General features: G+C 51.5%; 1 protein-coding gene across 2 annotated transcripts; it reads left to right on the forward strand.

Annotated features, from left to right (window-relative positions):
• Positions 1 to 6,088: 6,088 nt before the first annotated feature.
• Positions 6,089 to 11,449, forward strand: FAM124B (family with sequence similarity 124 member B). 2 transcript variants are annotated; one of them, XM_084529638.1, is made up of 3 exons: positions 6,089 to 7,334; positions 7,763 to 8,503; positions 9,567 to 11,449. In XM_084529638.1, exons 2-3 carry the CDS (start codon positions 7,775 to 7,777, stop codon positions 10,173 to 10,175), a joined length of 1,338 nt encoding a protein of 445 aa, XP_084385764.1. In that variant the 5' UTR covers positions 6,089 to 7,334; positions 7,763 to 7,774; the 3' UTR covers positions 10,176 to 11,449. The 2 variants fall into 2 exon arrangements, with proteins under 2 accessions (XP_084385764.1, XP_084385763.1); XM_084529637.1 differs by lacking the exon at positions 6,089 to 7,334 and adding an exon at positions 7,341 to 7,604.
• The last annotated feature ends 4,021 nt before the right edge of the window (positions 11,450 to 15,470 follow it).

Below are 15,470 nucleotides of genomic sequence, written 5' to 3' on the forward strand. Positions count from 1 at the left end.
CCACTGAGATGAGCGACTGTGGGTCAGAAAAGAAATCGCGTCTGCACTAACAGCAGGGATGCTTTATTACCTATGCTTCTTCCTGCAGCTCCCCCCCTCTTCCCCCAAAACTTGGCTTTTATACTGAGCCACGAGCACAGCAGATGCTGAGGAAGCCTCTGTCCCTGACGACTGCTGCTCCGCTCCTGATGAATCCTATGGGTGCTGGCGGAGTGCTGCCACGCTCAGAGGGGACGGACCCCAGCATCTCCCCCCTCCTCCCCCCCCCCCCCCCCCATGTTTTTATCTATTTCTTTCAATTTTTTTGTTTTCCTTTTTTAACTGAAGCTCTGTTAAACACCCTGTGACATCCCCGATCAGCTGTTTTTACAGTGTCCGACTCAAAACTTCCAAGAATGAATTTTGATGTTTCAAAATGGATGAGGTCAGGACAAGCAACTTCCCTTCCCACGTAACGTGAGCTGCTTGAGGACTAAGCAAAGAAGAACTGGGAGTTACGTATGCAAGGTCAGGTGATAAAACAAAACAACACTGGGTATGGAAAAGCAATCTGAAAATTGTGAATTTTCAGTCTAGCCATGGGACATGCACTTAAGTTATAGTGCCAGCTTTTCTTCCTTGAATGTTTCTTGCAAGCTGAAAAAGTTTCAGTGGAATCCAAAGGCACCAGAAAAAGTTGGAATTATTGGACAGTGATGAATATATTTATTGCGCTTGTTTCTTGTTTTTCCCTTCTAACTAGTATAACCTTCTCTTTGGCTGTGTTACGGGGTTGGGGTGGACTATACGACATAGCAAGTGACCCCTGTGCACCGTTAACTTGGGCTGGGGGTTAAGGGAACAAGAACAATAGTAAGGAGCCTTGTCTAGACTGCAGTCCTGGTGCCTCCAGCTCTGTTCCAGCAGCAGCTCTGCAGATCCATGGTATGACAGTGCTTGGGCTCGCCAGCAGCAGCCTTCATAAGGGAGCCCCTCAGCACCCCTCTCATGGAAACAGGGGAGGGATTTATCCCTCCCAAAAGGAATATTTCTCCACCTCTTGGAAATGTACAGTGATCTCCTGTTCATGTTTCACGTTCCCTGAGTTATTTTAACTATTAACTCAATTTTTTGCAGCATACATTTAACATTAAGCATAGCGTTGGGCAAAATCACACGTAGTGGTTTTGTTGCAGAGGTGGTGTCAGAGGAGAACAGCATCAGGCAGTGGCAAATAACTGCTCAATGCCTTGGGAAAACTCACTGGGTGCTGTCTGAGAGCTAGGGGCAGCACTAATATGCTAAGCAGAAGTACTGAGAACAAAGGTACCCACTGGTTTCTCTAACACCAAGCTTTTGTAAGATCTTTTTTTATAATTTATAAGTTTCACATGAACAGAGCTATGATAACAGCAAGCTGACCAACACCATAGCTGTGGTTTGATTATGGGTCATAGTCTTGCCTGGCCAAAATGCTTCCCAAAATCTGTAGGAGTTATCCCAAGTCCCAGGTTGCATGGTTTAGTGCTGGGTGTTCAGTGAAAAGAGATCTAAGTTACTTGTTCCCTTGGAGTATATATATATATATATATATATATATATATATATATATAATGGCTGCTCATCGTGCTCCTCGGCCCAGGCTGGGAATTGCATGCTTCTGGGGAAGCAGATTTCACAAAGACCATGTACCCTGACTCTAGAAGCCTTCATTCAAATCAGGCCCACTGCCAGTCGAGTCTGAGCTGGGACCCTGGTGAAGGAGCCCTGCATGTGCTTGTTTGGCTTAGTCCATCTGCTGTGGATATACATAATATCGATGTGGAATAAGATTTTACACTCAATCTGCTCAGGTAATAATGCCTGAATTATTAAATTAGAAATGGAAAAGCAAGAAAGAAATGAAATTCTAGCTAGGAAGTGGCAAATAGAAAGCAACGACTGAAAGCACATTTCAAAGGTGTGTAATATAGCTCCAGATTCTCGAATCGTTCTGCTTCTGTGCTTTAAGCTTTTCCTTTGTTAGCTCCAGTAAGAACTGTGCTCTGAAAATCCAGTGTAGATGTTGTCTTACTGCCCACGACAATTATGCTCTTTCCCTATGTGGGCTGTTAGCGTTATCTCTTTTTTTTTTTTTTTTTCTGGTGTTTTTTCTCTTGTTTTTAATCTTAGTTATTTATTAATTTCATTAGGGTGGTACCCTGAGCCCCAGCACTGATTATAATGTATTTATCCTGTATATGCAAGACACAGCATTGGCTCTTGCTTTAAGGAGCTTATTGTATTTATATCTAGTATGAATTTATTTTTTACAAACTTTGAAATTAAGCCAAGTGTTTAAGGGACAGAAAGCTACTAAAGCTTCAAGGAAAAAGGGAACAGAGAATAGGTCTCCAGCCATACTGGGAACTCATCTGTTGAAGGCTGTAGCCCTTGCTGTGTGCTGTAACCACCCAGCTTTCACTGTGCAGTCGGCCGTTCAGAGGCACGCAGTGGCTGTCTGTCCTTCATCTGTGTTTCCAAACACCCAGGTCTGAGGCCTGCCAAGGCAAGACTTGTGGGAGAAACTGATACCCAACCACCCCAAGCCAGTCTGCTAAGAGAAGGTACTTAACTGGCACCTCGTGGTGTGGCTGGGGATGCCGAGATGGGGCAGACTTTGCCCAGGTGAGGCTTTGTTCCCCTCCTGCTGCTGAGCACCCAGGGGCATTTCCTCTGGGACAAAGGGACAAAGCCACAAAGGGAAGTCCTCAAAGCAGCATTAGGGCCTGATGCTGCCCTACTGTGCTTCCACACCCTGCCCTTTGTTCGCAGAGTTTGCGAGGGCACGTGCCATATCCCAGCAACGGCTGTTTCTTAGACCTTGTGCACAACTTCTGTGAGTATTTACTGTTGTTTGCTTGGACATTGCTTCGCTTGAAATTCCATTAAAGATGAGGCTAATAATCTCCTGCAGCTCGTCTGTCACAGCATTTGTTATCAACTTAATTAATTATGCAAATCTGCAATTCCAGCGTAGTGTGGGATCCAGGCCAAGGCTGCTGGTGGTGTTTGTTTTTTTTTTTTTTTTAATTAGAATTTGGGTCGTATTACCCTGTATCTTAGGACAGTCGCCCTCAGGACTGGGAGTAATTAGAAGCCTTCACACCACGTAGGCCAATTCGCTCCTGGAGCTGAAGCTTGGGCCTGCTGGCAACTCGCTCATTAACGCCTGGCAGGGCGCGGCTTCTGCTGGCGTCTGCTGCTGGCCTTCCAAGAATTTTTCCTTGAGTTGTCTTCAACCATGCTATATATAAGCTGATTAAATGAACAGTTCATGAGATCCTGCGAGTCTCTGCCTTGTTTCGATGTGCCCGTGCACAGCCGAGTGGCAGGAGGGAGGAGGATGGCCCAGCACGGGATGCCGGTGGCTGCCTCTCGCCCACGCTGCTATGGGCCGCAGCGTCCTCTCTCTGGGTTGCTTTTCTCCTTGTTTGAGCAGAATTGGGACTGATCCGGGCCTGGCAGCTGCGTTATTATCAGCCTTGTTCATATCACTGCAATGGTGCTGGCTCAACGTGGGGTTTTCAAGCTCCTGTTGAAGTCAGTGTGTGTTTGGAAACTCAGGCCTCAGACGAGGTGCTCCTTTTCCTGAGAAATCGCTCAGGCACCGATGGTAAAACCTTGGCCACCTCTAAGCCTGCAGCAGGTTCATGGTCTGCCCCGGTGCCAGTGGCGGCCCTTGTCTCGGTGGTGCTCTCCCGGCCTCGTCCTGGCACCAGCTCGGTGCTGTCTGAGGATAACTCCTTCGCTTTGTAACTTTTGCTTTACTTTCTTAAGCACGGCTGCTAAGTGCACAGGGAAAGCGTGGTTTGCCCCTGGTTGCCCTGGGGCCGTGCCCTGCGCTGCCGAGGGATGCCGTGTCCCCAGCCTGCTGCTGGAGGCTCCTTTTTGTCAGGAGAAAACTCCTTTTTGTCTGCATTTAACTCCTGGGTGAGCCTTGAAACCCTGCCCGCTCCGCGTGTCGCCTGGAGCAGTGTTTCCTAAGGCAGCGTCCAGTGGCTGTGTCCTGTCGACGGGAGGAGCTGCAGCCCTGCCGGCCTCCCCTTCCCTCTCCTCCTCATGGCTCCATTTTCTCTTGTTTTCTTTTCTTTCTCAGCTTGGATCCTGACTTACTGTGTGTGGTGAGCTCTCAGTTCTCTGTGTCTCGTTGCTGACAGACCCTTGCTGGATTCCTCTCTTAAAACCTGTTAAGAAGAAGGAACAAGAACTATTCGGGAGAGAAGTCTGCCTTCCTAAGTGCAGTAGGTTAGATTATGATTTTCTCATCTGGCCATTGGGTTTTTGCTCAGAAGCTGTAATGAACTGGAGGCACAAAGTTTGGAGCAAGAGGCAGACTCTTTAAAAAGCTTCCTGTATTCAAGTAAGACCTTAATTCTGCTTTTTGGCTCAGTAGTGTGTGTGCTACAGATAACTGTTGCCTAGCAGGTGAATTAATATTTTTGTCCATGTAGGAAGAGCTTGAGATTGGCATTTAAAAAAAAAAAAATCTTTTAAAAGCAAGGAAGCCTGAGATGTTGCATGGATTTAATGAGGCCTGCTCTTGAGGTGCTGAGGTAACAGAGTCACTCTCCTGAAAGTTAATTATGTGCTAGTGTACGAAGCCTAAGCCTTCACCAAGTTGCTTCATTATGAAAGTTACTATGGATTTAGGATTAAATCCTGTGATGCATCATCAGTCCTGTGGGCATCAGCTGGAGTGAAGGGCTCAGCACCTCAGAGGACTGGCAGCATTGCAGGAGCTCATTAGGAAAAGGAATTATTAATTATTCTGCACTGCCTTTCCACTGTAGGATTTGAAACATATAGCAGGTAGTGCTCTGAGCCCTCACCCAACAAAGTACCTGCTGGCTGTTTACATCTGGAGTTTATTTTATGGAGAGATTACTAGTGAATATTTTGGTGGTTGGTAAAGTATGTGTTTCATCTGCTCTTGCACAAAACTAGACTCTGATGTATTTTGTGAGCGCAGACTGATTTTTTTTTGCATAGGATTGAACTATTATTTTTCTAATCTCTTAAAGAAATCTTTCTTGGCATGTTTGGTAGGTCACTATGAATAATGTGCTTTTCCGTTTGGCAGCCGGGCTGGAAAGCAGGGGGAAGGGGAAGCCAAGAGGAAGGTAAAAACTAATCATAGTCAGGGATCAGAGTGAAACCAACACTTTCATTTTCTTACAAAATCCAGAGAAATCGGTTACAGTCATCCACTCAAATCCAAGAACTTCTGCTGCTCTAAGAAAAGCGATGGATGCAGAGGTCAAAACTCTCGAGACCGAAGCAATGAGGGAAGTGGTGGGAACGGCATCTGGCTTCTCTCCAGTGCGGGGGAAGTCCCCCGGAGAGACATTAAGGGCATGAGAATACCCCCGTGAGGTTGGAGAGCCTGGGTCTGAGCCCTTCTGCGTGGACATTTGGGTGGCACAGCAAAGTGGACGAAGAGCAGAGCCCTCCTCCACTGCACGGTGCATGGCCAGGGTGGTGGGACCCCACGGAGGGGCTGGGGCAGAGGCTGGCATTCAGTTCGTCTTGTGGTCCCTGTGGTGGGTGTCCCAGCCTGGAGCTGCTGGTCTGAGAGCTTCCAGGTCCAAGCACGAGGCCTGGCAGTCGTCCTGCAGGCAGGTCCATCCCTGCAGCTCAGGGTGAGATGGTTTCCCTGGCCTGCCCCAGCACCTGCAGCATCACTGCTCAGTGCTTGGCTCCTTCCTCATGTAGCTTGGTTTGTTGGCTGAAGTAAAACCCAGTGACACGTGAAATGGATGGCAGCTACTTCAGGTCCCTGCTCGGCAAAGGAGAGATGCCGCTGACCTTCCGCACCCTCTGTTGATGCCACCCGCCCGTCTGGGCACCGGTTTGGTTTGGGATGAGCAGGAGCCCTGTTAGCTGCCCCGTGCCCTTCCCTTCCCGACTCACAGCACATCCTGCTGGGACTCTCCTCCAGGCCAGGCACGGTGCTCATGTTTCTGGCTGCAATAAGGGTCCTGACAAACTCTGTCAGCTTCGGTGTTTTCCTGTACAGGCAAAATTCCCATTTTTCTCACACTCAGGAAGGCCGATGACTGCCTGCCCCTTTGTACTCTTCCCTGCAGCAAAGAGCTGATGAATCATTTCCTTTTTTTTTGTAGCTCAGTAATATTTTGTGTTGTTTGGAGCTCGTATGGTGTTCTGATGGTTTAACGCTCACAGTCTTCACTCTTCCTGCAATTGTCTGATGGTTGGATATTTTGTCTGCATCCCAGCAAGTCGTTACTCGCTTGGAAGCATTGTGTGTAGCTTTGTCTCTATCAGTGCAAATTAATTTTTTCTTCATTTTCTAGTCTTATTGCACGTTGGTCTCAGTGCAGCTTTAAATCATGACTGGTTTTCTGTCAGTGAGAGTGATCTTTTAAATAAAAGAAAGCAAAGGCACGGATTGTTGTACCTCTAGACCCTGGAGATTTTGTTCAGTTGAATATAAAGCTAAGGTTATATTAAAAAAAAAAAATAAAATAGTCCTAACTGAGGGTTTTGAATGCATGGCCTTCACCTTCACTAACAGTGGGCTTTCTGCTCGGTGAGTTAGTTTTGTGTGTGTGGATGTTTGAGAGGAAAGCTGGTGTATTGGCTGTGTTGTGCTCCGTTAGATGGGACTGGGCATGTCCTTGGTGTCCCCAGCCTTGATTTAAAGCCTGCTGTGGTGTGGGCACTGCTCGCCGGGAAATGGGGGTGCCCTGACTTGTGCACCCTCCTGCCGGGCTGCAAAGCGATGAGGCAACAGGAGGGTGTGATTTGTTGTCCAGGTGCTGGAGGAGGGATATTCCGGAGTCCCCAGTGTTGTCTACACGAACAGATAAAATAAACATCAATGTGTGAACCCAAGGAATAAGGGGGGAAATCACAGCTGTTTACTTAAGGGTGCTGCTTATGTGGGTGTACGACAGCCAGACCCATGGGCGCAGAGCAACTTCCCTCTGCACCCAAAAAAAAGGAGGAAAAACCAGGAATTGGAGCACTGAGCAGCCTGGTGCTGGGCTCGCAGTGGCTGTGCACGGCAGGACAGGGCCGGCCAAGCAGCCAGGTACCTGCCCCGGGAGGGAGGTGTGTAGCTCTGAGCTGTGGCTTCTCCCACAGCGCCTCTGCCCCGGGGCTGATTCCTATCTGCCCTTATTGTTATCTGTCCAGTTCACATGGCTTTTCCCTTTTGTTAGACTGCTTTCCTTCCTTGTTTTTAAAGAATAGCTTATCTGTGTGCCCCAGCAGGGTGTGACTCGGGGAGATCACACGCTTCCACATCCAGCTGAAGCACAGCCCGCTGACGGCGAGACCACACGGCTGAGGTTTGGGGTTTCCCAACATCGTGGCTCTGGGACCTGGCGGTGTCCCGGGGGCAGGCGAGAGGGTTCCTGCTCTCAGCTGGGAGCAGGGGCACTCTCCTGCTTCAGCCTCCCTGTCCCCAGTGCACAGAGGCGTTTGTGGAGATGGCAGTTGCATGAGTGCCGTGACCAGATCTGGCTCGGACATTTGAGCCTTCGTCTGGGCTCTGCTGTGACCTGAGTGGCTTGGAGCCGGCCCTGCCGTGCCTGGGCACACCTACCTGCCTCGTGCATGTGTGTGCAAACCTGCTCACCTCACCGGGTTGTTGCAAGGCGTGCAAGTGACTGGGTTCTTCTTCGGTCTTGGAGCTCGCTGTCTGTGTTACTGCCGGTCCGAACGTGGCAGGAGGAGATGCGAGCACCAATTTGTCTCTTTTTGTTCTGTTTTGTAGGGAAGCTTCGCCATGGGTGACCGAGGAGACTCTCTGATGACTGTGCACCTTCTCGCCAAGGCGGGACACTCCTTGTTTCTGCAGCAAACTCTGGATCGGCTCTTGGAGTGGATCTGCCCCGACATCCGACTGTTCTTTGTGTCCGAGCAGATTGCGCCACAGAAATACTATGAGAGGTACCGCAAGAGGAGCTGCGGCTTTCCTGGAATATCCGTCCTCCTTTTTCTGCACGAGGACCTGGGAGAAGAGCGGATTTTCCAGGTCTATGACCTCCTCCAACGCCCACCCTGGCGCTACCAGTGTGCACAGACTGCCCGGGGGCAAAGCCCTCCCCGTGCGCTGGCCGATCAGGACTTCTACGGCCTGGACGAGCAGATGCCCGTGTGGGGCATCAGGCGGGTGCACTGCGGCCCCGAAATCCTGCGTGTGACCCTCTACTGCAGTTTCGACAACTACGATGATGCCGTGGGGCTGTACGAGATGATCCTGCGGAAAGAAGCAGCTGTGCAGAAGAATAACTTCTGCCTCTTCGTGCTGTACGCGAGCGAAGCAGTCGCCGTCCAGCTCTGCCTGAAGCAGCTGCCTGCTGGGGTGGCTGCGGAGCCGAAGGAGTCGGCGGCCTTGCAGTTCAAGGTGCAAGAAATCGGGCAGCTGGTGCCTCTCCTGCCCCATCCCTGCATTCCTATCAGCAGCACCAGGTGGCAAACACAGGACTACGAAGGAAATAAAATTCTGCTTCAGGTATGTGCGTGGTGTTTGGGGAGAAGAACTTTTTTTTCTTTCCTCCAGTAAAAAGCAGAATGTATTCAAAACGGAAATTGAGATTTTGCTTGTTCCTGTTCGGTTCTGAATTTATGAATGCAGCAATTGGTACCTGCCAGTGCCATGATGCTGTTGATAAATGAGCACTCATCCTCGGAATATTTCTGTATTGTTAAATTAACATCAGGACTGCTTGCCTGAAATTGAAAGTATTAATACTGTTTTTTTTTGAGCTGTCAAGTTTAACTTTTTTACCTTCCTTGCCAGACTCAAATGATGGTAGCAGCCAGTTCTCTTTCCAGTAAGCTGCTACCTTATAACTGTGTTTGAGGGCAGCATTTTAGCATCATGCCATCCTAGGCCAGGTGTTCTGCAAGTACAGTGCTGATGCAACGCCACCCACAATTGGTTTTACGAGCTCTGAAGCAAATTGCAGTTGAGCGAAAGTGCTAAATAAAGAAAGAAATCTGAAATAAAGAAATCATAAGAAATCTTGTTCCCTTTCTGTTCCCATGTGCAGTCCAGTGGTTGTGTGAATGTGAGTAAAACCAGACAGCTTGCTGAGATGATACTTACTAGGGACTGCACCTATGAGCAGGAGGGAGGTTGAACTGTGTGCTTGTTTTCTATTGCAACAACCCCTCCAGCCTCTAATTTTATATATATATATATATATATGTTTGTGATTTGGATATTTAAATAATCTGCCCATCCTATTTCCTTTATATGTTGGGCGCTGTGCTGGTGCTGTTACCGTGCCGCCTGTCACAGTGGTGAGACCCCGGGGTTACGGTCAGCTCACAGGCTGGGGGCTTGTACATGAGGCCGGGGCTGGTTTTCTGCGTGCACGTTACCTCAACCAGGCCGTGTCTCATCTACCCACGCTGTGCCTCGTCTCCCATCTCTCAGGCTTGTACAACCGCTGCTGTTCAGAGGGCAGCCCCCAATGGCATGCGTCACGGGGTGTCAGCGCAGCAAGGCTCGCTGTGAGCGCTGGCACTGCGATGCTCTAACAGGGTTCTCTCCAACTTCTCCTCAACAGGTTCGGGACAGCCCCAGGCAGAGCGAGACACGTGCTGGGCTCCCCAGCCAGCTCAGCGGCACAGGCACAGAACGACCCCAGGGCTCGCTCCCGGCCCCTCTCCCCGTTGTGCGGGGCAGCCCCGAGCAGAGGGGCTGGAGGGCCCGAACCTTGGGGCTGAAAACAAAATCCCAGCACAGCGCAGCCCCCGCTGTGGAGCAAGCTGGCAGCGACCTTCACCGGCATTGCTGCTCCTCCTGGAGCACCGCAGCGGCCCCACCAAGGTGGGACATCCCCTCCCAGCACACACGGGTGAGCGGGGGGCTGCAGGAGAGCCGGGCCCCCCGGCTGCCAGTGGAGACCAACGTGGACACGGGGCTGGCCGTGGGGAGTCCTGCGGGCGGCCCCTGCCCCCTGCGCCGCTTCCCCAGGGACCTGCACAGCCTCCTGCAGCCCCCAGCGCTGGATGCGGCCGGCGTCGCCCTGCCAGCCCCTGCCAGCACGTGGCCCTCGTCTTTGGCAGCCAAAAGAAAAGGAGCAGGGCAGAGGGCCTTGGGCTTCCGCTTGCAAACACCCAGAGTCAGCCCTGGAGTGAGGCCCGAGGAGGAAGAGGAGGAGTTCTTCATATGACTGGAGGCAAACGTCCCGGATGGGCGCGTTATTTCCAAACGGCAGTGATGTGCTTTCGTCTGGAAATGCAGAGAGCACGCCCCACACGGTGTGCCTCTCCCTGCCGGACCCCCTGTGCCCAGCCCTTCCCTGCAGCTGTGAAACATTTTGGCATCAGGCTCCCTGTGTCGGGCCCTTTCCACGGAGCAATGCTGAGAAGGCTGGGGGCAAAGCAGGAGAAAGAACGCTGCGTCTGCAGGAGAGCTTGGTTCTTAAAAAGAGCAGAATAGAGCGGAGGATAATTGTGCCATGGACAAGAATAAGCCATGCAAATCCTAGATATGATCTAAAATGCTAATAAATAAGCAAGTAGCTGTGTTGAAAAATGTGTTGAGATGGGTAAGAAGTTGCAGCTCGGCCACGGGAGGCTGCAGGACGCCCACAGCGTGCAGGGGCTCGTCACTGTGAGTAGTGGTGTGGTCAACAATATTTGTGCTGGTCTCCTTCTGCCTTCCTTTTCACATCCCCTGCTGTTGGTATTTAAAAGCTATCAGTGTTGTCGACTTTATGCACAATGTGAAACATAACTTTTTTTTTTTTTCTGAAGAAAACATTTCAACAGCTACCTTTTCCCATGGTAGCACAGCACGCACAAAAAGCAAACATTTGCAGAGAAGACTTTGAGCTACGTCTGTGCTCCAGCAAGACTTTGTTGCCTATATGCACGGCACTGAACAAAATAAACCCAGCAAGGGACCAGGCTTTGTTAGACCAGCATGCAGTTATCTGCAGGGCGATGAAAATCCCAGCTGGGTCTTAAATGACAGAAGACAAGAAGCTGGAGGCTTGGAGGGAGCCGCTGAAAAGCAAAAAGGGCAGGAGAAAAGAAGTAGTGCAGGAGCAAAGGATGCTCAAATAGCTGCACTCTGCTGCCTGCGGGCTGCGTGGCTCCACGGGTGCAGGCAGCAGAGCCATGGTGGGTGCTGGTCCAGTCTGTGGGGTGACACAGGCACACTGGGGACGTGGTGCCCAAGGAGCACGGTGAGCGGTGCTCCCAGTGATGGTTTCACACTGCGATGTGGTCTTCAGAGAGTGGTGAACCTGGTCAAGCCCTGAAGAGGGGCAGCTGCGCTGTTCTGGTTTTACCCACTGCAGATCTAGGTCTGCTGGCAGAGGCGGGTGATTGTCTTCTGCTTGTTTTAACTGGACACTTGAAAAACAAACAAACCCCAATGTTTTCCTATGGTCTGTAATGCTTTGGGCTTTTTATTAAAGCATAGTACGGTATTTTACAATGGTGGTGATGATTACTTGACCTTACCTCGCATGCTAGAAACTGGTCCAGGGCTCCCCAGCAGCAGGGAGGTTTGGTGAGCTGGGAGAGCAGCAGGGGGCTTGCTGCGGTGTGGGCGAGGGTGAGTGGGAGGGATGGGGAGCAGTGACGAGGGACAGGTCCGTACACACGGGTTACCATCCTGGCAGTGGATATGGGGGCATGGCGATGAGCCCAGGAGTGGGATTCCTGGGATAAATGGCTTTCAGTGGAGATTTCATGGCCAGGTTCTCTGCTCAGCGTACTGGTGGATCTGGTATGGGCTTTGCTTCTCTTGGCTCAGGATAGAGAAACCTCCGCAGCTATTTGGTGGAGGAAAAAAACATCCCACATAGCAGAAATCCCCGCGCTCGCTGCATTTGCAGCAGGAACATGAATCAAAAACAGTTTCTTCAGCCCCAGAAGACTGCGGCAACTCTGGCGGCTGTTGGGAGCGCCCTGGTGATGCTGCCCTGAGCTCTGCCAGCCCAAGCGTTGTGTCCTGGGTGCTCCAGGGTGCCTGGGCCCCCAGCCTGCTTGGCAATGTGAAGTCTGTGGGTCTGTCAAGCCCCACAGACCCGGGGCTGCTCTCCCCTGTGCTGCAGCCCCGCTGCACTTTCCTGAAGTGCTCTTAATGAGGGTGCCGGTGCTGCAGCTCCGCCTGGTGCCCAGCCCGTCCTCGCTGGATTTCCTTCTCTGTTCCTGTTAGTTCAGCCTCTCTGCTGGCAAGCTGTGCGGTCAGCTAACGGGATATGTCGTGTAAGTGACGGGAAAAGAGGGGCTGCAGAGGTGGCCGCCTCCGGCACCGATGCACTGCAGTTTCCTACGCGCTCGTTATGGGGCTGCTGAGGGTCCGGGACCTGTAAGGCACTGCCCCGATGTGCTTGTGAGAGGCCTCTGCCAGTATGTGCTAAGGGAGATCAGCTCTTTGCTTATTCTTTTTTTTCCCGTAATAATAGAAGAAAAATTAAATACTTAGTCTTAACGGGGAGCAATTTAACTCCAGAACTTTGAAAATAAACTTTAAAAATAGACTTCTCCCTTTTCATCCATAGCCAAGCACCTACAGGCTGCCCTTGGCTTGTTAGGAATTTACCAGTCTGTGCCTCCACCCCCTCCCAAATATAACAGTGATTGTACAGAAGAACAAAGCACACCTGTGACGATGAGTGATTGCTCTCCCACTGCCGGGTAACGCGTTCTGCTGCGTGTGGAGGATGCACCTGCTCGACCCGGGGCTGGGAGCTCCAACATCTGTTTTACAGGAGAAACAGGGATCACACCCCAGTTTAGGGGTGCACAGAATGAGACATCAGTGTGTCAGGTGGTGGTCAGCATGGGCTTGGGGTCCTGGGCACCAGGCAGGAGGCAGTGGTTCCTCCCGGGAATTTCTGCACCTCCTTTTCCAGCAGACTCCCCCCCCCCCCCCCCCCCCCCAACCTGGTTTGCTGTGCTGCTCTGCTAATGTTTAATTCTCATAATTTCAAAGTGGCTTTGAGAGGTTTCCATCTCCCATGGAGCACTGGCATTAATATTCCAGTGCAGAGTCTCAGTTCTGCTGCTGATTGCAGGCAAGGACAGATCCCCTTCCTATCAGTATGAATTAATATTCCTTAAGAGCCCCAAAAGCTTTCTTCTCCCCTGTCGCCCTCCCCAGGCGCTGGCAGCCCGGCTGTGCTGGGAGGTGATTAGGTTTGTAAATGTGCTCCTGCAGGCGCTCGCCGACACCGTGAGTGTTCTCATCGCACTTGTGCAGCTGAAATCATGACAGCCTCGCTTCCCTAATTGGGATCGTCCCGCGTCGCAGCTCGGCATCAGAGGGAGCCCGGTGTCGAGCGGGAGTGGGGAGGCGCTGAGCAGGCAGGGCTGGGTGGTGACCCCGTGGCATTGGTGGGTGACAGCCCCCTGCTCGTCCTCCAGCCCTGACAGCAGCGATGGGAGCAGGAGAGCTGCTGGCTCAGCAGTGGTGAGCCCTCGTCCTGCAGGGCTGCTCCCCTGTCTGTGTGATTCCTCCTTGTGCTCCCGCTGGGCTGGAAGGACCAAAGGTCTGTGCCGGGCTCCACGCTGGATGGAGCCAGCCCTCAGCTCCCATCGTAAACCAGCAGGGAAACACCCTGCCACGGCTGCAGGAGCGCCCTGCCCCACGATACCCACTGGTGCTGCTACTGCGGGCTGCAGGAGCTGCACGCCAGCCTGCTGCTGCCCACGGCAGCCCCTGTGCCCCGGCTGTGCAGGACGGCGTGCGGCACGGGGGCTGCCAGCTTGCTGGGAGCGTGTAGAGGTGTCGGGTCCGTGTTGTTCCCATGTTACTTTTTGGATCTGCAAACTCGCTGGTGCGTGCTTGGAGTGGAAGTGTGTTCTGTGCTTTTGCTTTAGCAGAACTGGCTTAAAATGCTCCTGGGATTCTCAATTAAAACAAACAAAGAAGATTACACTCAGGGAACCTCCCCAGATGATACAAGCAGTGTGATTCTTACTGGGAAGCTGGTACAAAGGGAGTGAACGTGGTTTGGCTGTCCCAGCAGCTGGAAGTTTTGTTTTCAGCCTGGCAGTGGATAGGAACAAGCAGATTTTGGTCATGCTTCTCTCCCTCTCGTATTTGCTAGTCATGTTAGACTGAAACACGTTGGAAGAGTGACCGCACGTATTAGGAACGGCACGAAGAGCTGCTTCCTTCAAACTCGACCGCAGGGAAAACCCGTAGTGGTCTCTGGGATGGGTGAGGGGTGACGTGAACTAGCATTATGAAACCTTGTGCTGCAGCCTGAGCCCAGCGTTTCACTGTGCCGGTATCTAGCTTCCCAACGCACCGGGTACGGCGATGCTTGTGTTGGCCCGTGTCCTCCTGCCAGTCAGTGCTTCAAAGCAGCTGCATCCCAGAGGGGAGCCAAGTGCCTGGGAGATAACCAAACTGCTGCTGGCTCCACCAGAACCGCCACGGTGGGTGAGATGCTGAAAGCCAACACCCAGGCTCCTCTGAAGGCCCTGCTGGCTTCACCCCCTGGGCCGATAGCCTCGTGCTGAGGAGGGCCCGGGGCTCCCAGCCCAGCTCCCCTGAGTCCACAGCTCCAGGTTGGGCTGGGTCAGCGAGGGTTTGGGGCTGTCTGTGTGAGCTGGGAGACTGGGGACAGGGTGGGGAGGGGGCAGGACTTCCCTGATGATTTTGCTGTTTTTTCATCTTGATTTAATTCAGAACTACTGGGCTTTGTGAAAGGGATAGCTGATTGCGGGAATGCCTCGTGCTGATGCTTACCAGATACTTCTTTTTTTTTCTTTTTTTTTTTAATGGAAAAATTGTTCTGTGTCACGAGAAATTTTTCAAATGTTAGTTTTGTTGTAAATCAGAGTGAAAGCAGATTTCAAGAGGTTTAAATTTCTCACAAACTTTAAATTTTGGCCACCTTCAACTCCAGCTCTCTGGAGCTGCTGAGCTACCTTGCCCTGTGGCACATGGCACAAGGTGTTGGAAAGGTTTGAGGCAAGATGTGGCCCAGGAAGCCAAGTTTTTTATACTGAGGAAGAGCAAAACTTTTACTTCTTGTAGCTTTTGTTTGTTTGTTTGTTTCAGCAATTGTCTTAGCAGAGACTTTTTTCTTTCAGTTCCATTGTTCCAGTCTGGTAACAACCACTGTTGTGTTTGCAAGTTGAAAGTGATGACAGCCCGAATGTTTCCCCAGCATTTCATGTCTTGCTGTGCCAGGGCGCTGCTCTGGCCTGCCTTCAGCAGCACCGAGGCCTCGCTCTCCCGTGCTCCACGTGGCACATCGCTGAGCAGCACCTCCCGCCTTGCACCATGCTGGCAAGGATGGTGCAAGCAAGGAGGCACCCTCCGCCTCTCCAGGCAATGAACATCTCCAGAGATAACTTCATCTGCAATTTGCAGGCAGCCCTGGCCAGGCTGGGCTACTCAAGCTCATAAACAATGCAGAAAGCCCTGACCCAACGAAAACCTCGTGCGTTTAGCCAAAAGAAATAAAGAAGGGGGAAAGGAGAAGGACCGGTGA

Source organism: Aythya ferina (assembly GCF_964211825.1).
Source record: "Aythya ferina genome assembly, chromosome: 9".
In the NCBI taxonomy this organism is placed as follows: domain Eukaryota; kingdom Metazoa; phylum Chordata; class Aves; order Anseriformes; family Anatidae; genus Aythya; species Aythya ferina.

Bases quoted from the DNA above. Each gene is read 5' to 3' on its own strand.
- FAM124B (XM_084529638.1), top strand. From the start codon at position 7,775: ATGGGTGACCGAGGAGACTCTCTGATGACTGTGCACCTTCTCGCCAAG. The intron at 8,504-9,566 runs GTATGTGCGTGG...TCTCCTCAACAG, and splicing joins GAAATAAAATTCTGCTTCAG to GTTCGGGACAGCCCCAGGCA.